This window comes from Alosa alosa, chromosome 7 (genome assembly GCF_017589495.1).
Source record: "Alosa alosa isolate M-15738 ecotype Scorff River chromosome 7, AALO_Geno_1.1, whole genome shotgun sequence".
NCBI lineage: Eukaryota > Metazoa > Chordata > Actinopteri > Clupeiformes > Clupeidae > Alosa > Alosa alosa.
In genome coordinates, this window is record NC_063195.1 from 6,180,752 (window position 1) to 6,207,126 (window position 26,375).

At 39.9% G+C, this 26,375-nt stretch overlaps 3 protein-coding genes and 1 long non-coding RNA gene across 5 annotated transcripts; 1 reads left to right on the forward strand and 3 right to left on the reverse strand.

Annotated features, from left to right (window-relative positions):
• Positions 1-2,617: 2,617 nt before the first annotated feature.
• On the reverse strand, positions 2,618-6,352 carry LOC125297305 (gastrula zinc finger protein XlCGF57.1-like). The gene is made up of 3 exons (XM_048247594.1): positions 6,051-6,352; positions 5,519-5,841; positions 2,618-4,222 (listed from the first exon to the last, which is right to left on the reverse strand). Exons 2-3 carry the CDS (start codon positions 5,796-5,798, stop codon positions 2,751-2,753), a joined length of 1,752 nt encoding a protein of 583 aa, XP_048103551.1. The 5' UTR covers positions 5,799-5,841; positions 6,051-6,352; the 3' UTR covers positions 2,618-2,750.
• Positions 6,353-6,418: 66 nt separating this feature from the next.
• LOC125297263 (zinc finger protein 493-like) lies at positions 6,419-14,731 on the reverse strand. The gene is made up of 3 exons (XM_048247520.1): positions 14,565-14,731; positions 14,071-14,379; positions 6,419-11,294 (listed from the first exon to the last, which is right to left on the reverse strand). Exons 2-3 carry the CDS (start codon positions 14,327-14,329, stop codon positions 8,935-8,937), a joined length of 2,619 nt encoding a protein of 872 aa, XP_048103477.1. The 5' UTR covers positions 14,330-14,379; positions 14,565-14,731; the 3' UTR covers positions 6,419-8,934.
• A 2,072-nt stretch (positions 14,732-16,803) lies between these two features.
• LOC125297328 (gastrula zinc finger protein XlCGF57.1-like) lies at positions 16,804-21,182 on the reverse strand. 2 transcript variants are annotated; one of them, XM_048247639.1, is made up of 3 exons: positions 21,017-21,182; positions 20,153-20,429; positions 16,804-18,938 (listed from the first exon to the last, which is right to left on the reverse strand). In XM_048247639.1, exons 2-3 carry the CDS (start codon positions 20,361-20,363, stop codon positions 17,623-17,625), a joined length of 1,527 nt encoding a protein of 508 aa, XP_048103596.1. In that variant the 5' UTR covers positions 20,364-20,429; positions 21,017-21,182; the 3' UTR covers positions 16,804-17,622. The 2 variants fall into 2 exon arrangements, with proteins under 2 accessions (XP_048103596.1, XP_048103597.1); XM_048247640.1 differs by having other exon boundaries at positions 20,153-20,468.
• Positions 21,183-25,299: 4,117 nt separating this feature from the next.
• LOC125297469 lies at positions 25,300-26,201 on the forward strand. The gene is made up of 3 exons (XR_007194060.1): positions 25,300-25,347; positions 25,904-25,968; positions 26,088-26,201. It is a non-coding gene; the product is annotated as an uncharacterized LOC125297469 (long non-coding RNA).
• Positions 26,202-26,375: the final 174 nt, after the last annotated feature.

A 26,375-nucleotide genomic window follows, 5' to 3' on the forward strand; every position in this document is an offset into this window, starting at 1 on the left:
ATTTCTGACTGCTGAAACTTTTCGTAGAGTTTGGACTAAATCCAATATGGCGGAGGTCCAATATGGCAGAAAGTGACGTAATAGGGGTCATTGAACTTGTGAAAATTGGACGCACCATTCAATGGTCACATGTGTGAATGCAATCCAGGTTCGACCCATTGGTGGCGCTACAGTGTTGGGCATAGAGTTCTGTAAATTGGTGAGAGTGATCATGGGATGGTCCTGAATCAGTGCACCGAATTTCATAACTTTAGACCCAGCGGTTCAATTTTCGGCCAGATTTTGACCTGTTGGTGGCGCTAGATGGCTGGGTTTAGAGGTCCGTAAATAAGTGTGAATGGTCAGTGGAGTGTCCCGAAACTTTCTGCCAAAAAATCTGCACTTTTTAGCCAGGCGTTCTATGGGCTGCCATAGACTCCAATGGCAGAAGTGTAATAATAATAGGAAAAGCTAGTAAGTCAATGGGTGCCTTCGCAGCTTCGCTGCTTGGCCCCCAACTAAGTTAGATTACAAGTTACTTTATTAGTTACTTTCAGCAGCTGCCGACAACACCCCCACCGCCTCAACATAAAAATGATAACCGGTGTTGCCAATACTCACTATACTGGAAGTGCATTTTAACAGTAATGTCAGCCATGTATAGCAGACATCCCAACCTAACCTACTTAGATACTGAAATGCAGATGTTTGTACAATAATACCAACACCAACATAAGGAAGGCCTATTGATAGAAATTGTTTTAGTAAAATATGTAGATTTTTTTGTTGATTTTTTTTTTCATGTAGCCTTGGCAACTAGCCATCTGGTATAGGCCTGAGTAATATGCAAATGAAATTACACTTGTTAAACTCACCTCAACAAGTCTTTTGCAATCATTTAACCCGCTGTGAGAAATGCTAAAGTCGCTGTTACAAACAGTGCAGTGTGCAAGACTATCATTATGTTTTAATCTTATGAGACAATTGAGTACACTTTTGTGTAGTCTGATGTGAAATGGGTCTTAAAGGAGAATTCCGGTGTGATATTGACCTAAAGTGTATTGAAACATGATACCGAGTGTGAACGTATGTCTCATAGCCCATCTCGGCTTGTCCCCTGCACTCCAAAATCTGTAGCTTAGTTAGCCGATGCTACCAACAGCTTTTTTTCAATAGTGGTGCTTCGCATCGGGCTAGCCATGCAAATAAATCACTGTTTTACACCCATTTACGAGGCTCAATGTATCTCCACACTTCATTGGTAGACTTCCGAGGGCCCTGACATTTAAAACGAGACATTGAGAACTTTGAAAAAGCACTGGTTGTTTACTTACAAGACGATTTATACAGACAGTATCTTCACGAAGTTTAGCGTTTGCAGCCATCTTGAATTTAGTCACGATAAGTCGAGCAACGAGTAAGAATGAACAGCTATGATAAGGGATCAGATTCCAAAAATAATTCAGTGGAAATGCATGGATTCCAGTTGCTGCTACTGTGCTATTGTGTCACCATGTGGTTTTACGCGTGAATTGTCCTCATGCTGAAAACATGAGCATAGCCTACATGACATTAATCCCCAAGACAAGAAGAAAGCAAAGAATATATCTTTTTACTAAGGAAAATGACAAAAATAGTAACGCACAGTAACTTAGATGAGTAACTTTAATCTGATTACTGGTTTGTAAATAGTAGCGCGTTAGATTACTCGTTACCGAAAAAAGTGGTCAAAATAGACTAACGCGTTACTGGCATCACTGGTTGCAGGCAGCTCACTGCGCTGGGATTAGTGTGTGCTTCACCTCGCTGAGTGTGTTTCACTAATTCACGGATTGGGATAAATGCAGAGACCAAATTTCCCTCACGGGATCAAAAGAGTATATATACTATACTTATATATATACTTAAGAAATTCTTATTACCAACTGTTACATACTTGTGTAATTCTTATGACAATAACATGATATCGAATCAGGGAGACACAGATACTAAATGGTATTTAATAAACAATTCAACACCTAATGTACAACGTCAGACCTAAGTCCAAGGGACATTTAAACATAACAAATATGTTCCATCCATAACAATTTACAAAGTCAGACCTAAGTCCAGGGGACGTTTAAACATAACAAATATGTTCCATCCACAACAATGTCTATTATATGGGGTGTTGGATCAGCTACAAGCCTACAATCTGACTGCTGACAGAGGAAGGTTTTCTTGACACAAAATGTACTTGAAATCCGATTCGGCCAATCATACAGTACCCTCCAGTATGATTGCCACCTCTGCTAAAGTTGACTAAAAACCGGTATAAAAAAATAATCTGTTGGTGATTTATTGTAATCGCACAATGAAAGAAAAAAAAGGAAAAATCTTTTTATTTGATGTGACTATTTATTGGATGTTTTGTACTCTGAGACCTGGATACATGATTGTTTCTGGCCTGTATATTTACAGGTCAGGTTTTTTATAGTGGATAAAAGATCTGAATTGATGGCGAGCCTCCCAGAATCCCTTGAAGGGAAGCAAAGGAAGGAAGCAAGGAAAATATTTTTAACAAAAACACATTTGCACGAAGTTTAGCGTTTGCAGCCATCTTGAATTTAGTCACGATAAGTCGAGCAACGAGTAAGAATGAACAGGTATGATAAGGGATCAGATTCCAAAAATAATTCAGTGGAAATGCATGGATTCCAGTTTCTTCCAGTAGCAGCAACTGGAATCCATGCATTTCCACTGAATTATTTACATACATCCAGACTGACGTGTTACAGTTGTGGCTTCTCTCCAGTGTGTATTAGCATGTGGGTTTTAAGATGTGGAATTCGAGCAAAAGCTTTTCCGCACTGGATACATTTATGAGGCTTATTATTGCCAGTGTGTATTAGCATATGGGTTTTAAGATATTGAATTAGTGCAAAAGCTTTTCCGCACTGGATACATACATGAGGCTTCTCGCCAGTGTGTATTAGCATGTGGGTTTTAAGATGTGAAATGCGTAGAAAAACTTTTTCGCACTGGCTACATTTATGAAGCTTCTCACCAGTGTGTAACAACATATGGGTTTTAAGATTTGCTATATGTGAAAAAGTTCTTTCACAGAGGATACATTTATGAGGCTTTTCTCCAGTATGTATAAGCATGTGCTGCTTAAGATATGTGGCTCTTGTGAAAGCTTTTCCACACTGGGCACATTTATGAGGCTTCTCTCCAGTGTGTATTCGCATGTGGGTGTTAAGTGACGATATGCATGAATAAGATTTTTCACACTGGGCACATTTGTGTGGGTTCTCTCCAGTGTGTATTAGCATGTGGGTTTTAAGATGTGTCATTTGTGAAAAAGCTTTTCCACACTGGGTACATACATTAGGCTTCTCTCCAGTGTGTGTAAGTATGTGGCGGTTACGCGACGTGCATGTAGAAAATGTTTTTTCACAATGCGCACATTTATGAGGCTTCTCACCAGTATGTATGAACATATGGGATTTAAGATGTGAAATCATATAAAAATCTTTTCCACACTGGGTACATATATGAGGCCTCTCTCCAGTGTGCGTTCTCATGTGGGTGGCAAGTGACGATATGCGTGGATAAGCTTTTCCACACTGCTTACATTTATGAGGCTTCTCTCCTGTGTGTGTTAACATGTGTTTTTTGAAATTTGAAATGCGTAGAAAAGCTCTTCCACATAATACACATTTATGAGGCTTCTCTCCAGTATGTGTAAGTATGTGGCGGTTACGTGACATGCATTTAGAAAATGTTTTCTCACAATGTGCACATTTATGAGGCTTTTCACCTGTGTGTACTCGCAAATGGGTTTTAAGTTGTTGAATTTGTGAAAAGTCTTTTCTACACTGGGTACATTTATGAGGCTTCTCTCCAGTGTGTATTAGCATATGGGTTTTTAGATGTGGAACTTGTGAAAAAGCTTTTCCACATTGTACGCATTTATGAGGCTTCTTTCCCGTGTGAGATACAATATGACTACTAAGATGAGAAGCTTGTGAGAATGCTTTTCCACACTGGGAACATTTATGCTGCCTTTTGCTGCTAGTGCTCTGCTTTTCATTCACCCTAACAGAGTGTGTTTGCTGGTGTTTCTTGAGTTCTCTCAGGGTTGTGAAACTCCTCCTGCAGACTGTGCAGTAGTGCAGCCTTCTTTTCAGTTGCAGGTTGAGTTCATCGTTCTGTCCATGGATCTTCTGTTGTGTTGTATCTGGATCGTATTCTGATACACCTGGAAGAGTTACAGAATGGATTTAGAATGACAGACAGATGGTCCATTATGACAGACACAAGTGTTAAAGTGTGTCCTAACAGGAACCGAATGAGCAATTTTCTTGTAGCATTCAATGCGATCTGTGTACACTGCATCTGATAAATATGCCTTTTTATTACACGGCTCTTCAAATGCTAGAAATGCTCCACTCACTTGAACTGGACTGATTTGAAAACTGAATGTATGAATGTCTCTTTTTCTCTGGTCATTTTTTTCCCCGTCAACATAACAGTGGGCATAGAAAGTAAAAGTAGACTATTAAACTCCGACAACTATACTGCCTCAAGTGCTGCAGCTGACTACGTTACCCACAATGCCACGCAGCTGACACCCTCAGGCCACGCACCTGGAGTGAAACGGGCCTCACGGCTCATACACACAGTTGTGTTCCGTCAACGCATGCCAGTGGGTGTTCCCCGACGGTAGCTATGCAAATGACTTGAAGTATAACAGTGATTTGATTGGCTGGTGTCGTCCCTCGATTGGCCGGTGCCGTTCGTCGGTACAGCAACAGCTGAACTTCTCAACGCGAGCAACCCACAACGCGAGCAACCCACGTAACGGCTCCTACACACAGCTGCGTGCGTTGCGTTGCTGGAGACGCATCCCATTCACTTTACATGGGCTCACGTCATCCGTTGCCGAACTGAATTGTGGGTCCGTTGCGTCGCGTTTCTCCCGTAGCTCGCGTTGAGAAGTTCAGCTGGTGCTGCACCGACAGACGGCACCGGCCAATCAAGCCAATCGACGGACGGCACCAACCAATCACATTAAGGTTTTACTTCAAGTCATTTGCATAGCTACCGTCGGGAACACCCACTGGAATGCGTTGACGGAACGCAACTGTGTGTAGGAGCCGTTAGTCTTCTGCGCTGAGCCCACTGGCAGCCACAACAAAAATCCTACGGACATTACCTCAACCAAGAGCAATCTAGTGGCGAGCGAACCGCATGCCGCGTGCAATGTCAAGTACCCTTTATCAAGACAAATTTGCTCACTTAACGTCAGAAGTCTTAAAATAAGTCTAACTCTTCTTAAATTAAGTCGAATAATTTTACGAGAAACCACTAGGTAAGTCTCTACTGAAAACAATACCATCTAGATTTTTTTGAGCTTTATATAAAATGAACAACACATGGTTAGATTTTCTGAGATAAGCAGTTTTTGCAGGGTATGGTTAACATTACAATGCGTTTTTTAGCATGGTTAAGAGATTCACATCTAAAAGGGGATCTGAAAGGACTTAGGACCTACTTTGCAGCAGATAATCGTGTTCTTGTTCATCATCTTCAATCTTCACTTCGATCTCCGCGGTTGTCTGTTTTGTTTCATTGTAAACATTGGACTCTGTGACGTCTGTTTCAGTTTTACAGTGAAGCTCTACAAAGGGCTTTTCATCTTCATCTGGACATGAAATCATATGACCATACTCCTCCTCTTTTATATCTTCTTCTTTCACCATAACGCTCGGCGGGTCAACCTGTCGCGTTTCAGTGACGTTACAGCCAGAACTCAACGAAAGTCCGAGATCCATGTTCCCAACGCACCGTATGATCTCATCCAAAGTTTTCTACAGCCTGGTCAAAGCAACACAAAAACAAAAGGTGGCCTTTCAAGAACTTTTCTCGTTTTAAATAAAATATTAGAAAACAACATTATCTGTTACTTCAATACTTGGCACATGGTTTATTTCCATCGATCACTTTCCCATATTCGAGCAAGTTAACTTAAGAAATCGACCTGTTTGTTTGTAACGTAGCATAGACATTAAACGAGCCTACTATACCTCAAGCAAGTCCACTACTCCACACACACTGTTGCTCACGGAGATCTGCTGATCTGGTATTTATGTAGGATAAGACGTGAAACCGCGTTTATCTTCTCAAATTCGAGCATTCTTGACCAACATCGCGGATGATAACAGTATTTTATACAACTCCAGTGGTAAATAGAATTAACTCGTGGACAGTGATTGGCAAACCAAGCAGACAACTATACATTACTGCCACCGACGGGAATGGAGTGTCACTGCAGGGCTTTTTTTGGCTTTTGTATATATTGTATGCATATGCATTGTATGCATATTGTATGCATTTAAATATTGTATGCATTCTGTGGTTTAGATAGATAGATAGAGGTAGATAGATAGATAGATAGATAGCAATTTGCTTAACACACTGGCAGCCGAATTTTCTTGTTTTCAGACAAAATAAGTAAGTCTTCTTAAATAAAGTCAAATGATTTCACAAAGCGCTAGGTAAGTGTCTTTATACTGAAAACAATACAAACTAGTTTTTTATCTTGATATAATAATCTTGGTTAGAGTTTATTGGATAAGCAGTTTTTGCAGTGTGACAGTTCCTCCAATTATCACACAGATGCTTGGCATCTGGTCAATCCCACAGCCCCATTCACTCCCTGAGATGCCGGGCTTCCCTGGAAATTACTTGTTAGGGGTGTTTGTCCAACAAACGTCTAGCTTTTCACTGAAATCAGCCCATTATGAAGTGCCGTGCTTCTATGGGTTTTTGAATGGATCATGGCGGCAGAGTAATTATGTAGCCTGATAAAAAAATGATGTTAGACGACTAGTGAAAACTTACTGCTGAACTAACTAGCCATGAAGTTCTAGGATACTCTAGTAGGAATAGTCAAGTCAAGTTTACTTATATAGCACATTTCAAACACAGAGGTCATGCATTGTGCTTTACATAAACAAAAGAAAACAGGAATAGCTAATGAAAGCATATAAGTCCAACGGTCAAATAATACTTTAAAAAGTAAAGAATAAAAAAGACACAAACACAAAACACACAAGGTAATGTTACATGAAAGCATAAAAGGGCAATAGTTTAAAAAGTAATAATTAAAAGACATAAAAAACAACATAGAATGATTACATTGATAATGATACTAAGCACCCAGTGAACGGCAGCACTCTGGAGATTCTTAAAATAGTCCCAATCTGTGCGTGCACACATATTTTCTTAGACAGTCTTCAATTAAGATAACATTACTTAATCCACTGGCAGATAAATTTACTTGTTTTTATGTCTTAATTTAAGAAGATTTTGACTTATTTTAAGTCAAATAATCTTATTAGAAAGCTCAAAGTAAGTATCTTCATAAAAACAATATTAACTAGATTTTCTAAAAATCTTAATATAAGATTATAACACTTAAGAGTAAGATATCATTTTTTGCAGTGAATAGTCCCAATCTGTGCGTGTACACATATTTCGGACCACAGGCCTTGAGGTCTCCCTCGTGGAATATTATCACCCAAATAGTTAACACTCAAATAGAGAAACCCGGAACAGCTGTAACTCTTGAGCCGTAACACTCTGATTACACCCGATATGTCTATTCTGTTAGAATGACAGGGCAACTACTGCACAGAATCCCCCTTTGTCCAACTAAGGACAGCAATACTATAAGGAACAAGTACTCATTTCAAGTGCTCTGTGAGCTGGGTAATGAGGATCTTACCAGATAGATAAATTGATAGATAGATAGATAGATTGATAGATACCTATAGATAGATTGATAGATACCTATAGATAGATTGATAGATACCTATCTATCTATGTGGTAAGATCCTCATTACCCAGCTCACAGATCACTCGGAATGAGTACCATAAACCGCACGAGATGCTACCAAAATTGCCTTAAACAGCCATAAAGCAGTACAAAATCACATCCAGGACGACGTGACACACATAAACATCACCCATGGGCCAGAAATTATTAAATTTTAGCTGAAAGACTTTCCCCAGATACAAAAATGTGTAACTCAGTGCTAATGATCACCCAGTGAACAGCAGATTGAATAGTAATGTAAATCCAGTAGACTAGTATTTGATAAAATGTTCTGTGATATTTTATAGGAGTCTTAGAGCTTATTTTGAGGTTGCGCATCACGTTAGTTTAGAATAGGCCATTTAGGCATTTGAACCCATAAGCAGTGCATGATAATATAGCTCATCATAGTTTTACAAATGCTAAAGGCTGCGTTATGTCCAGGATTCCCAACCATCGTAATTATGGGTGTTGGTCATTGCTATGCAAGCTGATCAATTTTAAAGGTTTAGGTATTTTTGGCCACTGTAGATCTCCCTCTAGAGTTGATGTATTTATATTGTAAACAGCAAACTTCTCGTGACATAACCCCCCTGTACACAATGTAAATGCTTTTGTTATGGAGGTGAAGAATTAACAACAGGCAAAAACCCAAAATTGCAAAAAGCCAGTCCAATATGCGTTAGCAAAGGGTGGTTGTGTGCGTGCGTGCGATGGATGGGTGCACTTATGGGCTCAGCCAATTGTGTTCCGTGGTTCGACTCGACTGCACTGGCCTATATCATAATAGCACAAGTATAGACAAACGATGGGAAGAATGGCCATAAGCTTTCATTTCCCCTTCAACTCAAGCCAAAATGCACCCCATGAATGAACAAAGACTAATCTGCTTTAAATATCGATGATTTTATGAGCTCTCCCTGTTCTATGTTCTGCGCTTAAACTGTTAACGTGTAAACGAAAGGCCCAAACGCATACAAAAATATGCGATTATAAAAATATCTAGTGCTTAGAGCAATCGCATAATATAACAATTGTGTTAAATACCAATTTGTGCAATTTTATGCTCTGCACAGGATACATTTATGAGGCTACTCTCCAGTGTGAATTCGCATATGGGTTTTTAAAGTTGAAATGTATGAAAAAGCTTTTCCACACTGTTTACATTTATGACGCTTCTCTCCAGTGTGTACAAGCATATGTGCTTTAAGATTCCAAATTCTTGCAAAAGCTTTTCCACACTGGAAACATGTGTGAGGCTTCTCCCCACTGTGAATTAGCATGTGGGTTTTTAAAACTGAAGTGTATGGAAAAGCTTTTCCACACTGGTTACATTTATGAGGCTTCTCTCCAGTGTGTACAAGCATGTGGGCTGTCAGAGACGAACCACGTGAATAAGCTTTGCCACACTGGATACATTTATGAGGCTTCTCTCCGGTGTGAGTTAAAATATGTCTTTTAAGATGTGACTTCATGGAAAAAGCTCTTCCACAATGGACACATTGGTTTGGCTTCTCTCCAGTGTGTGTTAGCATATGAGTTGTAAGATTTCCGATTTGCGAAAAACCTTTTCCACACTGGTCACATATGTGAGGCTTCTCTCCAGTGTGAGTGAGACTATGGATATTAAGAGCTGAAATATCTGGAAAAGCTTTTCCACATTGGATACATTCATGAAGCCTTTCTTCAGTGTGTTTTCGCATATGGGTTTTAAGATTCCGAATTTGTGTAAATGCTTTTCCACACTGGTTGCATTTATGAGGCTTCTCTCCAGTGTGTACTAGCATATGGGTTTTCAGAGACGAACCACGTGAATAAGCTTTGCCGCAATAGATACATTTATGAGGCTTCTCTCCGGTGTGAGTTAAAATATGTCTTTTAAGATGTGACTTCATGGAAAAAGCTCGTCCACATTGGATACATTGGTTTGGCTTCTCTCCAGTGTGTGTTAGCATATGAGTTGTAAGATTTCCAATTTGCGAAAAACCTTTTCCACACTGGGAACATACGTGAGGCTTCTCTCCAGTGTGACTCAGATTATGGCTATTAAGAGCTGAAATGTCTGGAAATCCTTTTCCACACTGTTTACATTCATAAGGCATCTCTCCAGTGTGTACAAGCATATGAGCTTTAAGATTCCAAATTTTAGCAAAAGCTTTTCCACACTGGATACATATGTGAGGCTTCTCCTCACTGTGAATTAACATGTGGGTTTTTAAAACGGAAGTGTATGGAAAAGCTTTTCCACACTGGTTGCATTTATGAGGCTTCTCTCCAGTGTGTACTAGCATATGGGTTTTCAGAGACGAACCATATGAATAAGCTTTGCCGCAATGAATACATTTATGAGGCTTCTCTCCGGTGTGAGTTAAAATATGTCTTTTAAGATGTGACTTCATTGAAAAAGCTCTTCCACATTGGACACATTGGTTTGGCTTCTCTCCGGTGTGTGTTAGCATATGATTTGTAAGATTTCCGATTTGCGAAAAACCTTTTCCACACTGGGAACATACGTGAGGCTTCTCTCCCCTGTGTATAATCATATGGAATTTAAGATTTGATATTTTTGTAAATGCTTTTCCACACTGGTCACATATGTGAGGCTTCTCTCTAGTGTGAGTGAGACTATGGCTATTAAGAGCTGAAATGTCTGGAAATCCTTTTCCACACTGGATACATTTATAAAGCTTCTCTCCAGTGTGTATTCGCATATGGGTTTTAAGATTATGAGATCGTGAAAAAGCTTTTCCACACTGAAAACATATGTGAGGCTTCTCTCCAGTGTGTATTACCATATGACCTTGAAGAGATGCAATTTGTGAAAATGCTTTTCCACACTGGTCACATTTATGAGGCTTTTCTCCAGTGTGTATTCGCATGTGGGTTTTAAGATGCGGAATTTGTGAGAAAGCTTTTCCACACTGGATGCATTTATGAGGCTTTTCTCCGGTGTGTATTAACATATGGGTTTTAAGATGTGAAATCATATAAAAACCTCTCCCACACTGGTCACATTTATGAGGTTTCTCTCCTGTGTGAGTAGACATATGGTTTTTCAGAGTTAAAATGTGTGAAAAAGCTTTTCCGCAGTGAACACATTTATGAGGCTTCTCTCCAGTGTGTATTAAATTATGGATTTTAAGATGTGAACTTTGTGAAAAAGTTTTTCCGCAGTGAACACATGTATAAGGCTTCTCCCCAGTATGCACTAGTATATGGCTTTTAAGATGTGGAACTTGTGAAAAAAGTTTCCCACAATGAAAACATTTATGTTGTTTTTTGCGAGTACTCTGCCTTGGATTAACACCAAGAGAGTGTGTTTGCTGGTGTTTCTTGAGTTCTCTCAGGGCTGTGAAACTCTTCCTGCAGACGGTGCAGTGGTGCAGCCTTCCTTTGAGTTGCAGTTCATCATTCTGTCCATGGATCTTCTGTTGTGGGTGTTCCGATTCACCTGGAAGAGTTACAAGGTGGATTTAAAATGACAGATAGACGTTCTATTATGACAGACAGATCCATTATGACAGACACTAGTGGGTGTTATGATACACCTGGATGAGTTACAGGGTAAAAAGGATACAAGTGACTGACTGTCTTGTAGCTTTCAATGCTATCTGTCTACACAGAATCCATTAAATATGCCCTTGTATAGAGTAAGGGTGGGCGATATAAATCGTCCTCAAAATCACACATTAAAACCCCACACATTCACTAAATTCAGAAGGAGTTTGCGAGAGAAGCCCCTGGCTGCAGCAGAGCAAGTTAGTCACATGATTGGAGGTGGGTCCACGTTGTCACACGCACGCCTAATGTTTATTTTGTGCGGCTACTTCATTAAAAAAATAAAATGGTGAGCAGCCTATGATAACCTTATGCGCGGCAGGCCGGATTTAAGTGTGTGGCGGGCCGGATCTAACCTGACCCTCGCCAGATGAATTTCGCTACGCCTAGCTCCACTCATCCATCTGGAACCGATCCATTGAAGTGTTGCTTCAGAAGGCTGGGCCTAATCAAAAAATGCTTGCATATGATTGAATATGCCACTTGTCCGGACGTGCTACTTCAACCACTCACATCGAAGCCAACCCGTGACGCTGATAACAGTCTCACGGTCGCTTCTCCACTATGTCACATCTATGAAACTCCCGCCCTGCGTCCTGATTGGCTGAACCATAAAGTTGGTTGCAGAAATTACTCTCAATGGAAGAGGTCCCAGATGGATGTGAGTGAAGCTAGGCGGAGCTAAGCGGAACGAAATTCATCTGGCTAGGGTCAGGTTAGGCCGGATCTATGATAACCTAATAAATACATGGCAGGCCGGATTAAAGTGTGTGGAGAGCCGGACCTATGATAACCTAATAAATACATGGCGGGCCGGATTAAAGTGTGTGGCGAGCCGGACCTATGATAACCTAATAAATACATGGCGGGCCGGATTAAAGTGTGTGGAGAGCCGGACCTATGATAACCTAATAAATACATGGCGGGCCGGATTAAAGTGTGTGGCGAGCCGGACCTATGATAACCTAATAAATACATGGCGGGCCGGATTAAAGTGTGTGGCGAGCCGGACCTATGATAACCTAATAAATACAGAACAAGTCACTAGTTTGCTTGCGCATTGTTCAGACGCACGTAGCAGGTTGTGATATCTGTCTCTCTCCCACAGAGGTTTATGCACGCTCGATTATCTCTAGGACCCTCCCCCTCCGCACATTAGCCGCTTACAGTGGCCATTCCCTATCCTTCTCACACTCATTGGCCTGCCACAGATTCCAGATTCATTGATGCGTCCCTTCAACGTTTAACATGTTAAAAAAAGGGTCAAATTTACTCAATATAAAAATCAGTTGCACACTTTCAAATTTTGGTGGCAAAATGCAACCATTTGGTCGCAGTCTGGAGCCCTGTGTGGGGTCACCTGAAATTCAAATCTTTGCCTGACATACAATTGACCAGTACCTTAGATTAAATAAAAATATAAAATAAAAAATATTAAACTCTCCTCCCTCTTGACCGTTCCTCCTCATCATCCGACATTTCATATATTAACTCAAAAGTTATTTTAGGGAAAGTTATTTTTTTCTCCAATTGCAATTGGAGGAACAGACCAAGTTGGTTACCAAGGCTACTCACTTTTTTAAATTACAAGACATTTAACTTCCTATGGGATGTGCATTTTTAGGCTTTCCCCCGAAATTGTACTCTGCCTACTTCAGAGGCCACTGTTCCCACCTAGTTTGTAATGGGGGCGGGGGTCGTTTCTGTTCAGTATCACGATATTTTGTGCACGCAAAGTATCGCAATATTTAATTATTATCTATTTTACTTTTATTTACTCAGGGCCTAAATTTCAGCGCGGGATTGCTGGTATAGCGCATAAATTATTCAAGTTCTGCAACTCTAGCCATCTCGCATAATGCGAGAAATTCCGGGACACATTTTACATCGCTGTCTGATAAAGTTAATCGAATAATGGAGCGCCGTGAATGACGGACCTGACAGACCAACTTCTGACGTGAATCGAACGTAACCGCATGCAGACACACACATGCGCACAGAGACACTTTGCAGGTGCACTCTCTTGCTCTCCCTCTCTCCCTCTCTCTCCTGCAGCGATCAAGAACTGTCAAGAATTTTGCAACCACAGAAGGATTACATTGAGTGGCCATGAGACGCGAGGGAACATGGATGTGTTCTCCATTTGAGGAACGTAGTCGATTGCGGACGTGCACAGACAGCTACAGCCGAGCGCATCGTTGGCCTAGGTTAGGCTACTTTCACTAGAGTGTGCTGTCCCTACATTTGCAAAATTGCTTAAAACCTGTTACTACCAGTATTTTTGTCCTGTGTCGAATCTTGATTGAGTGCGCATCTAATGTAACAGCTGTGTCTTCGCGGAGACATCCACACTCCATGTTTCATTTTGGCTGTTGTTGCGAGCGAGCGAATGCAGAAGTGCCGTTCACCCTATTACAAGTTGATGAACAACTGAAAAGATTTGGGAAACATTATTTTGAGGTACAAAAAACTCTTTGGTGTTGCTTTAACTCAAGGGGAGCTGGAAAATGACTAATTCCCCAAATGGTGGAATATAACTTTAATGAGCTGATACTGAGAAATTAAACTTCAGATGCTGCAACAACCACTTTCTTGTGGTTGCTATGGATAACATTAAAACACGTGTATAAAGGGATTCACATCTAAAATAGGTATCTGAAAGGACTTACTTCCCAGCAGATAATCGTGTTCTTGTTCATCATCTTCAATCTTCACTTCAATCTCCGCGGTTGTCTGTTTTGTTTCATTGTAAGTTACGTTGGACTCTGTGACGTCCGTTTTAGTTTTACAGTGAAGCTCTGCAAAGGGCTTTTCGTCTTCATCTGGACATGAAATCATATGACCATATTCCTCCTCTTTTATATCTTCTTCTTTCACCATCACGCTCAGCAGGTCAACCTGCTGACTAAACGGATGTCCGAGATCCATGTTCTGAGCGGACCAAAAGATTAACGTTATCCCATCCAGTTTTCTACAGTCTATAACCAGAAAGACACATAGAATCAAAAGGTTGCCTTTTCTCGTTTTAAATAAAATACTCGCAAACAATATCAATAATTGTCACATGACTTATTTCTGATTTATCTGCCACTTTCTCATGTTCGAGTAAGTTAGCTTAAAGAAATCGACCTCCTGTGTAGCAGCAGACATTAAACGAGCCTACCTGAAGTAAGTCCACTACTCCACACACACTCTTCTGCTCACGGAGATCTGCTGATCTGGTGTTTATGTAGAATAAGACATGAAACCGTGTTTAACTTAACAAAATCAAGGATTATTGGACATTACTGCCTTACAAAATTTTCGTGGCAAATAGAAATAACTCGTGGACTCACTGTTACTGGTAAACAAAGCCGACAACTATGCCATACTGCCACCGCCGGGAATGGAGTGTCACTGCAGGAATTTGGATTTGGAACGTTTTTGGCTTGTTTAGATCGAGGCTATTTCATACAGTCTATGGTTTAGGTATACACAGATAGACAGACACTGTCCCAATAGGTTAGATATTATCTAAAATGTCTCATTCGACGTGACGTGACATTGTTTCAACACAGACATCATATCAAATGTTGAAAATGACAAATTTGATTCCATGGAAAATATAGGCCTATTAATTTTGAATTTGATACCAACATGTTTCAAGAAAAGTTGGGACGGGGTTAACAAAATGCTGGAAAAGTTGTAACGATAAAGAAAACAGAAGGGGGAATGTTTCAGAATTCTGGTAGCTGGGCAACATAAAAGATGTGAAACAGAGCATCATCAGAGAGGCAGATTTGAGTAAATATAGGATGCAAGAAGTAAAGATGTAAGATATCACTCAAACTGCATGTGTGGACAAATGATGAAACAATGTCATGTTAATGCTTCTTAACATTAAACTGTGAAGCATTTAGGGAGTTCATCAGTACATAATATCATTAAAATCCAAATATAACAAGGGATAGAGCTAAAAAAACAACATTGGCCGTGGTCTTTTGGATCTCAGATGGCACTGCATTAAAACCAGACCTGTTTATGTAAAGAAAAGCATTGTATGGTGCAGGAAAACCTCTGATAACAATTGTCTATGAGCACGGTTGGATACTCAATTCAGAAATGCTAGTGTAACTGGACCTGAGCTTGTTAAAAATGGACTGAGGTAACGTGGGAAAAGGCCCTGTGGTTAGACCAATCAAAATTTGCAATTTGTTTTGAAAATCATGGACTTATAAAGAGTAAGGATCCAAGTATCCATATCCAACTAGTTTTAGTGTTCAGTTCTAAACCCAACATCTCCGATGGTGTGGAGGTGCATTAGTTGTATATTATCACATTCTGTTTTTATTGGCATTTTACACAATGGCCCAACTTATTCTGATTTGGGGTTGTAGATTTGTTGATCTTGATGTAAGATTAATAACACTTGGTTAGATTTTATTAGGTAAGCAGTTTTTGTCATCTTTAGTTGCCACAATGTTATTTCTGAGAGGTGAGGTGTAATTTGATTCAATGTTGAACTGAAATATAATAGCCTTTCTCCAAATCACAGACTTCAATTCTCATAACATTAGCTGAAGGTAATTAGGAGACAATCACAAGTCTGTGAACTCTGAATGTAGACTATGTGTTGTCAGGTTTTAAATATGGGCCTACAGTACAGACTAAACTGCTTTGCTATATCATTCCAAAGCATTATCAACCATATTGCTCCTCTACTCAAGATGAATATTAAAGTATAAGTATACTTTATAAAGTATATAAACTTATACTTATAAAGTATATAAACTTTATAAAGTTCATAAAGTATATACTCTTTTGATCCTGTGAGGGAAATTTGGTCTCTGCATTTATCCCAATCCGTGAATTAGTGAAACACACTCAGCACACAGTGAACACACAGTGAGGTGAAGCACACACTAATCCTGGCTACATCGGCGCTCGGCCTTGCTCAAGGGCACTTCAGACGTGCCTACTGGTCGGGGTTCAAACCAGCAACCCTCCGGTTACAAGTCCGAAGCGCTAACCAGTAGGCCCCGGCTGCCCCTAACTATGCCTACTGTTTGGATTTCCTTCATGAATCGCAGGAGCATGTAATGTGAATGCAGTGGTGGTAGTCCATGACTGCTGGGTATTGTGAAGATGTATCTAACATTTAAAGGAAAAACAGCATGTCCAAAATCACTTGTAAATAGTCGATGGAAACATCTGTATTTGCACACCACTCAACATGGTTCCGATAGCTACCAAGCCTCTCCAAGTCTCCACAATGATTCTGGAATGCACCTTTCTAGCAGCAATCCAGGTTTTGAGGCAGGAATGGTTCCTTGTCATTACTCAAATTAATATTATTAAGGTGCTATATTGTTATTAATTAAAAAATAAAGAAATACCCGCACACTGTCGTATATGTTCCCAGAGTGGTTTATTTAAGCTACAATGTTTTGACCAGAGGTCTCCGTCAGGTATTAAGGAGATGAGTGAGTGGGTGGGGATATAGATAGACAGAATAGTGAGCAATACCCCATGTCCACCAATCAGTCAGTCCTTCCTATCAATGAATCAGACAAAAGTGAGCAAATAGCCTATATATGTGAGCAAATGGCCTATATGGCCTACATTAGCTTACCAAGTGTTACATTTGCATCAATTCAATCTTTTGAATAGGTTGTTATACATCAGACCCAATCCCTCACATCCATACAAGTGCCACGTATATCAGGAAGAAAAAAGAGAACAAGCAAATTTGCATTGAATTGACAATTATAAAAAGGGTTTTCTCATCACATTGATCAGATTCCTAACGTTACGTCATACTTTGCCTAAAATTTACAAACTAACAATAAACAGCACAACAGTCAGGAAACAATGCATGTGGGTCTATCTTGGCTGTAAATATATTTCTGCATTTTTCCAGATGTTTACACTGCAAAAAGTGACATTTTACTAATTGTTATAATCTTAGGTTAAAATAAAAATTTAGCTAGATTTTTCTTATCTTAATATAAGATTATAACACTTAGTAAAATGTCACTTTTTGCAGTGTACAGGTGTTGCTGCTACTATTTATCACAATAAGTTTCAGGTTTCATCTTCGGTTTTGTCTCTCGTCGCTGATTGGCCTGATATTTTTCTTGTCTGAGGGAAACGTTAGTGAATTATCATGTCCCAGACTAGAATCTCTCTGAAAGGATACAGTATCTAGGATGGGCAGGGCCAGATATATTAAGTGGGTGTGGTCAGGATATTATTTTATGGCTCATGGATGAAAACTGTTCAGAAGTGTCACGCAGGTTCTCTCTAGTGTGTACAAGCATGTGGGTTTTAAGGTTCTTAAGTCGTGAATAAGCTTTTCCACACTGGACACATATGTGAGGCTTCTTTCCAGTGTGTGTCATCATATGGATATTAAGATTTGACATTTTTTTAAAAGCTTTTCCACAATGGACACATACGTGAGGCTTCTCTCCGGTGTGCGTCATCATATGGTAATTAAGACTTGACATTTTTGTAAAAGCTTTTCCACACTGGATACATGTATGAGGCTTCTCTTCACTGTGTGTTAGCATATGGGATTTAAGATAAGGAATTAGTGCAAAACCTTTTCCACACTGGGCACATATGTGAGGTTTCTCTTCAGTGTGAATTAGCATATGGGTTTTAAGAGCTGAAATATGTGGAAAAGCTTTTCCACACTGGTCACATTCATGGGGCTTCTCTCCGGTGTGTATTCGCATGTGGGTGTTAAGAGAGGAAGTACGTAAATAAGCTTTTCCACACTGGATACATTTATGAGGCTTCTCTCCGGTGTGAGTTAAAATATGTCTTTTAAGGAGTGAATTTTCTGAAAAGGCTCTTCCACACTGGACGCATATGTGAGGCTTCTCACTAGCGTGAGTTAGCATGTGGGCTTTCAGATGTGCAATTTGCAAAAACGATTTTCCACACTGGACACACAGGTGGGGCTTCTCTCCAGTGTGCGTCATTATATGAGATTTAAGATTTGATGTGTTTCTGAAAGCTTTTCCACACTGGACACATACATGCGGCTTCTCTCCAGTGTGAATTCGCATGTGGGTTTTAAGATTCTGAATTCGTGAAAACATCTTTCCACACTGGATACATTTATGAGGTTTCTCTCCTGTGTGAGTCAAACTATGGATTTTAAGTGCTGAAATGTGTGGGAAAACCTTTCCACACTGGTCACATTTATGAGACTTTTCTCCAGTGTGTATTCGCATATGGGTTTTAAGATTTCGAATTCGTGAAAATGCTTTTCCACAATGGGCACATATGTGTTTCTCCCCAGTATGTACTAGCATATGGGTTTTCAGATGTGAAACTTGTGAAAAAACTTTTCCACAATGAACACATTTATGTCTTTTGCCAGTACTCTGGCTTTGATTAACACCAAGAGAGTGTGTTTGCTGGTGTTTCTTGAGTTCTCTCAGGGCTGTGAAACTCTTCCTACAGACGGTGCAGTGGTGCAGCCTTCCTTTGAGTTGCACTTCATCATTCTGCCCATGGATCTTCTGCTGTGGGTGTTCTGATTCATCTGAAAGAGTTACAAGGTGGATTTAGAATGACAGATAGACGCTCTATTATGACAGACAGATGTTCTATTATGACAGACACTAGAGGGTGTTCTGATACACCTGGAAGAGTAACAGCGTATCCTTGCATTCAATGCTATCCGTCTACTAGGGCTGTAACGATACAAACCAAAACAAAGCGTCCTTTTCTTCACGATTGTTAATGTTTTATTTGGATTAAATGTGCATGCAGAGGGGCGTGTGTCCATTGAGCACGGCGAGAGAGAGAGAGAGGTGGACGGGGGTTTACTTCTATACTGTTTGGTTAAGTTGCAATCATGATTCAAAATGAAAGCTACGAGAGCTATGAAACTCTGATTTATTTATTTATTGATTTATTTTTGGACAACGTACCGGTAAGTAAGGCGGGAGATATGTGTTGCTTATGCTGCCGCGTAAGCTGCAAATGCTGCGGGAAACACTAGAAGGGGTGTGTCACGATTCTGCCTTCAACCACAGCAACAGTGTCGTGGATATGAGTGTTGCGATTTCAGTTTAGATACGCATATCATTACAGCCCTAGTCAGCACTGAACCTGTTAAATATGCCCTGTATAGAGTCATATTTTTCCTTCAAAATAGCAGAGCATTTCAGACAGACATGAAATTCACTGCTCTGAGAAAAAAACTAAAAAAAAAAAAAGAAAAAAAAACCGGCAAATGCAGAGTACTGGCAAAAGGCAACATAAATGGATCCAGTGTGGAGAAGCATTCTCACATGTTTTACGTCTTAAAGGGGTGGTTCAGAATTTTGGACATAGGACCTCATTTCCAAGTTAGCAAGTCTGATATTTATCAGTGGAGACCGTTTTCAACATTTTTTATCCAGTCCTTCTAGTTGCAGAGTTCGCAGGTGCTAAGCTCGCGCAAGTCATCAGTATTGTTAGCCTGCCACTAAACCTCACTCCACAGTACACCTGAGGCAAATAAATTATAACGCCAGACTATCGATGACACTTGGTTTGATTTTATTCTTTGCAGCGAACAGCACCCTAAATGATTGTGGTCACTCAAGATAATGAATGCCTTTTACTGATGAGCCGATGAAAAATTAAACTTCAGACACAGCAACAAACACTTCCCTATGGTTGTTATAATGGTTAACATTGAAATACGTTTTTTTTTTTTTTTTATCTCTCAATATGGTTAACAGGGGAGTCATATCTGAAAGGACTTACTTCCCAGCAGATAATCGTGTTCTTGTTCATCATCTTCAATCTTCACTTCAATCTCCGCGGTTGTCTGTTGTGTTTCATAAGTAACGTTGGACTCTGTGACGTCTGTTTCAGTTTTAGGCCTACAGTGAAGCTCTGCAAAGGTCTTTTCATCTTCATCTGGACATGAAATCATATGATCATATTCCTCCTCTTTTAAATCTTCTTTCACCATCACGCTCAGCTGGTCAACGTGCTGACTAAATGGACGTCCAAGATCGATGATCCCATCCAAAGTTTTCTAGTTTTTTGTCAGAACGACACAAAAACAAAAGATTACCTAAAATACAGTACACAAAAACAACATCAATAACACATACTTATTTCCATTTACCACTTTCCCATGTTCGAGGAAGTTAATTTAAGAAATTGATCTCTGATATTGTATGTAACGTAGCAACCGCTGCTCAAATTATATAATAATAATAATCATAATAATAATAATAATAATTAATATAGCTTTATCGTCCATAAAAAGTGGAAATTTGTCTTTGACTTCACAGGTGGGTTTCTAAAACACAGACACAATAAATATAACAAACAAATAAAACAATCACCATTAAAAACAACAATATGTTGCTGTATATCAGTTGTACCAAAATGTAGTTTATTATTATTAAAGGGAAATGGTTCTTGGCATAAATCCGCGGCGTTAGTTTAACCGCATAATAGACGTTTTGTTTTCATGTGTTGAATGGAAGTCAATGGGCGCCGTAAATCGGTAAATAGCGGTGACCAAAGAATATCTCCAGATAGCGAGATGGTAGCATATCCATAAGAAATCGAGCTGTTTGTGTGTAACGTAGCATAGACATTAAACGAGTCTACCTCAAGTCCACTGCTCCACACACGCTGTACTGCTCACGGAGATCTGCTGATTTGGTGTTTATGTAGGATAAGACGAGAAACAGTGTTTATCTTCACAAGTCAAATAAAGCATTCTTGAACCGACACTACTTCCTTACATAATTTCAGTGGGGAATAGAAAAAACTCGTGGACTCACTGTTACTGGCAAACCAAGTAGACAACTATGCCATACTGCCACCGCCGGGAATGGAGTGACACTGCAGAAATTTGGATTTGGAACGTTTTTGGCTTGTTTAGATCTATTTCATACTGTCTATGGTTTAGCCCAATTTAAATCATATAGACAGCGACAGACAGACAGACACTGTTATTTGCCCCAATAGAAATAATCTAAAATGTCTCATTCGTGGATAGCATAGGTGCCAACTCTCACGCTTTCGCCTTGTGACACACGGTTTTGCCTGTTTTCACACGCACTCACGCCACACATCCAATTTCTCACGCAAAATAAAAATCCGATCTTGGTCCGAGACTCGTGTGTTCCTTTTCAAACTCCACGACGGTAAATGGCGCTGATGAGCGCCACTCAACCTATGCGCTGCGCTGCACGCACCTGCCTGCACCCATAGACAGTAAAAGAAATGGACGAACAGACTCCGTCGTTTTCAATGTGAGGGCACTGAGTCAAATAGAACGATTTTTCAGTTGGTCCCCCCAGTACTGCGCAGACTCACACTTAACCCGTGGCGTTAGCCATCAAACTGAATCTTGTAACTCATATGATAGATACACAGAAATTCTTCTCACACTTCCTTCGCCTTCAAAGTCATCAAAGTTAAACATTTATTTATGTATTATTATTAATATCATCCTCACCAAGTCGTGTTAATGTTGAAGCTACCATACATGATCATCTTCAAAAACAGTCATGCTAAAACAAAACAAAAAAGTTATAGCCTTGAAGCTAATCTTCTTTCCACTTTTCCGACCTACGGTCAATCCATCGAAAACCTCTGAAATGATTAGTGCCGTTTTTTTTTTTAATTGGGTTTACTTTTTTATTATTATTAGGTTGCCTCTGTGTAATGCTTTACCTTAACATACGGTCGTGTATGCTAGGTTTTGCTTATGAGTTACCGTCAGACAGTAAGGTGGACTGAGCTTCTTATCCAAACAATACGGTTATCTCACTACGGCGCGAAAGAGAGATTACGTCAAAGCTAGCTTCCCTCCAACCGAACAAGCTAACCATTCTTCTTACGGGTAACCAACGTTACGGACGAGGTAGTGGAGTCTGTTTTGCCTTTGTAGTGTTTATGTGGATTACACAGAAGCTACAATATCGGCACAGGATATATGTTATATGAAGTTATGGTATTTCAAAAAAATCCTAGAATGAATGGGCTTCTATGGGAGTTAGCAGAGAGGTGGTCCCTCCAGCCTACGTCGATTCTTCTACTTCTGGGAATTCGCCTGCCCCCTTGCCTGCACCCCGAAGTAGACAGAAGAAGATATAGAGAGAGAACAGAGCCCGTCTACGGAGAGCCTTGCCACTCTGTATTAAGTCCCATTGTACCAAATTTTGGATGCAGTTCCACCAGATTTCCACTGGGGGCGATCGCCATGAGTGCAGAATGAATGGGAGTCAATGGAGCTAGACGGCTAAATTGGTCTCTTTCACCTGATTGTCGTTGACAAATCTCAGATTTGATTGTAGTTTGTATAACTTCAACATGGGTTATAGGTCAAAAGTTGAATGAACATGTACTTATGTCCTTTTGATTTCTTACAGGTTGGGTCGTTGTTGCACATAACACGCTAGCATTGTGCTAATGAATGACGTCATTGACACATTTGAAAGGCTTTTTAGAAATATTAAGTGACTTTAAAAAATATAATACTCAACCAAGTGTATTTTCTTTGCCTCCCCTTTCGAATGCAATACTCAAATTACTTGAAAAAAAAATTATATCCCAAGAAAAGTGGATTTTAAGGGGTACAGCTCCATAGACCTCCATGCATTCTGCACTCGTGGACGAGCGCCCTCATGTGGAACCACAGAAGGAACTGCAACCAGTTCAGAAACCGGAAGTTTTCAAAGAGTGGCAGTTCTCCCCTTATTATGACCGCCGCTAGTGAAGCTAGCGAATCGGTCATATAATGATTGTCAATTTTTTTTTTTTCCCCCCCGTCATCTACTTCCTGAATTTTTGGTCAACGATACCCAGGACACCGAAAAACCGGTGCACATGAAATTTGGTGGGTATGTAGCCCCACTAGACTTTTACGGAAAAATTTTGTTTCATCCCCGGGGGCCACTCCCCCCCCCAGTGCTGGCCCCCCCGAACCGCAAAAAAAGCAGTTTTTCCTAAATAACTACCTGAACCGTGCAGTGAGACGTAATTTTGTTGGAAGTTAAAAGTGGGTTGGAAAAACAATGGACGCTTCCTATAAGGACTGTAGTTTACCGCAGAGAACGTCTAATAAGGATAGGACGATGTTCACATGAAATGTAATTCCCATTTCTTCTTGAAGCCGAAATAAATCTGAGAATGTTTACCGAACATGCTTGGTTTTTACTGCAGGTACGTTAATCTTATAATAATAATAAGGACCTAAATAATGTTACCGTTAGCGTTGGTTGAGTGATGGAGGCCAATTTGATTGCATTTGTAGAAAACTATAAATGCGGTTATACCAAGCAAATTGATAGCAGCACTGTAATTGTATCTTTCGACTGTCATTTGTTGCACGTGCTACAAAAATCATTCTGTGCAATGGAAGATTTACCAACGTTACACCGGTCTGATACAGTTTGGCTATACATGCGTGAGACTGAGACGCCTGTTTATTTGTTTGAAGAAGTGCATGCAGGGTGTCAGAGGGGAATCGATGTGCTTTGATTCCAGCTTGGTAATTGTAGTCTGTGAGATTAAAAAGCACGTGTGTGAGAAGTATCCAAACAATGACACCTTCATTTCATTATGGCTGCTTTAGCAACACACCTTAAGCTACTGTGTAGTGGGTCCCATTTAGAAGTGGCTACTTCATTCGCGCTTTCCTTGACTCATGGAGCTGTGTGAATTTTATTACAACTTTTCGCACGATATGGCAGTTTAAGTCCGCTTGATACTGTAAGGCGTAAGCCATTGGTTTCCAAAGGAGATTTTATTTGTGTCGCCAGCATAGCCTATTGACAATTTATGTTGTAAATAGGCCTACCTTATAGGCCTACCTGTAGCATAGGGAAGCTAACAGCTTTCTATTAGGATCTAGTTTGTTAGTTACAGTTTTGTCATAACTCCCTGATGCATTTTTGCATTTAGAATAACCAGAGCGTGGATATCTCAATCGGAAAATTAAACAATATCGGTGCCTATGGACTAGGCTGGGTGAACCCAGCCTGATCTGCCCAGCTATTTATTTTTTTGATTTCTTAAAGATTGAGCTTGGTCTGGTGAAAGCCAGACAAGCCATGGACCTCAGTTACACAAGGCAAGGGAACATGAATCAGCCTATATTTGCACGAACAACAACGGACAACAGCTCTTCAACTTTGGCCCGTTAAAATGTGTATGAACAGTCTAGCGACGCATTTCATCAAGGCCCATTTGGACATGTCAGTTATTTGCACCACTGGTTAGATAAAACAGCATTTCGTTTCAGACTACTGTTAGGCTACTTAATTTGTGCATTGACAATAAAGTATCACATAAACTAAAGATGACTAAAATCTTATGCAGAAGAAGAAACATTCATAAAAAATCCATCTATCCAAAAATTACCTTTGTTTTTGATAGCTGTTGAAAACGGCATGGAACTGACAGATGTTTTTGTTTATTAATAAATAAATAAATAAATAAACATTATGCTGATACCTTTTGCTTTTCCCAAATACAATGTAGCCTACAGGTGTAAGTGACCTTTCATCAATCCAGTTGCAATGGATGAACTGTGATGAACTGCCCTACTTGTGATTGTTTAGAGATTTTAAAGGTTTTATAACAATGCTACAACTTCTTTGGCTATTCTACAATCTATTCACCTTTTCAGCCAGTAGGCTACTTTCTGTGCAGCCGCACACACACACACAGGCATGCCAAACAAGCATACACAAAAAAGTTTCAAGAGTGGGGATGGAGTAAAAGATGGAGACAAATTGATTAGTGTGATTTATTTTCGCGGAAAGGATGTACAGGACTTAGCGGCGGTCATATTTTGTACCGCTATGCGGTACATCTAGTTAGACATTCTCTGGAGAGAACGAGAGAGAAGAACGCCAAGAAAGACAGCGGGAGAAACAAGAAACTTCGAGAAGTCTGATAAAGAAGAGAATCTGAGCTGAGACTAGGTATGTAACAATGAAATGTCATCCAATTGAGTAGCCTACTCACTCTCTTAAACTTTAAATCTTGAAAGAAATTATTTTTTTGTGTTTGTCCGTGTGAATAATGATTTAGTGTGGAAAGCACTTTGAGCTGCATTCTGTGTGGTGCTATACAAATAAAGCTTATTATTATTATACCCTACCAACACTTATTTGGTGGCATAGATAGCATAGGCTAGGCTACAGTTATATTTGAAGAATTGTTAAATATATATAAAGAAAAAGTTAATAAATGATGCGTTTAATTGTTATTTCACATAATTTGGATAGAACAGACACCGGCGCCCATAAACCTTTACCATGTACAGTTGGAGGCAAAAAGGGTGGTGAGAGACATGATGCCAAACATCTTGGCCAACTTCATGTTGACCGCCTGGCCTGTGTGTGGTGAATGTAAACTCAGCTGTTGTAAGCAGCTGGAGAGCACCTTGTTAACCTCGTGGTATAGGCTACTGCATTCTCACAACATCAGCTCATAGCATTGTTTACTTACTAATGGCATTCATCTTTTTATTAACAGGCCAAAGAAAAGGACTCACTGTGCATGAAGATTTTTTCTGTTGGACCAAACAGCACTTCGAACAGGTAAGATGCATTCCAAAGAATTTAACATAAATACAGGACATTTGTGCAATAGAAGTAGGCATGTTTTTGTAACTGAGAGTAGGGATATTAAACCAACATGACCATTTGAATTCTTTAAGGTTTCAAAGATGTCCCATAAAAGACCTTTGCCAGGACAAAAGCAAAACCTTTTATTTTATTTAAAGAACCAGCCAAGTGAGAAAAGACAGAAAAACACACTGACAGAACAGCCAGAACGACTGATAGAAATGACAGAAAGAGGAGCAACACACAGGACATAGAGAGCAGGAGACAGGACAGAGAGAGCAACAGACAGGACAGATAGACGCCCATGCAGAGGAGCAACAGACAGGACAAATAGAACGACCAACAGGGCAGATGGAAGAAGACATAGAGGGACAGACAGA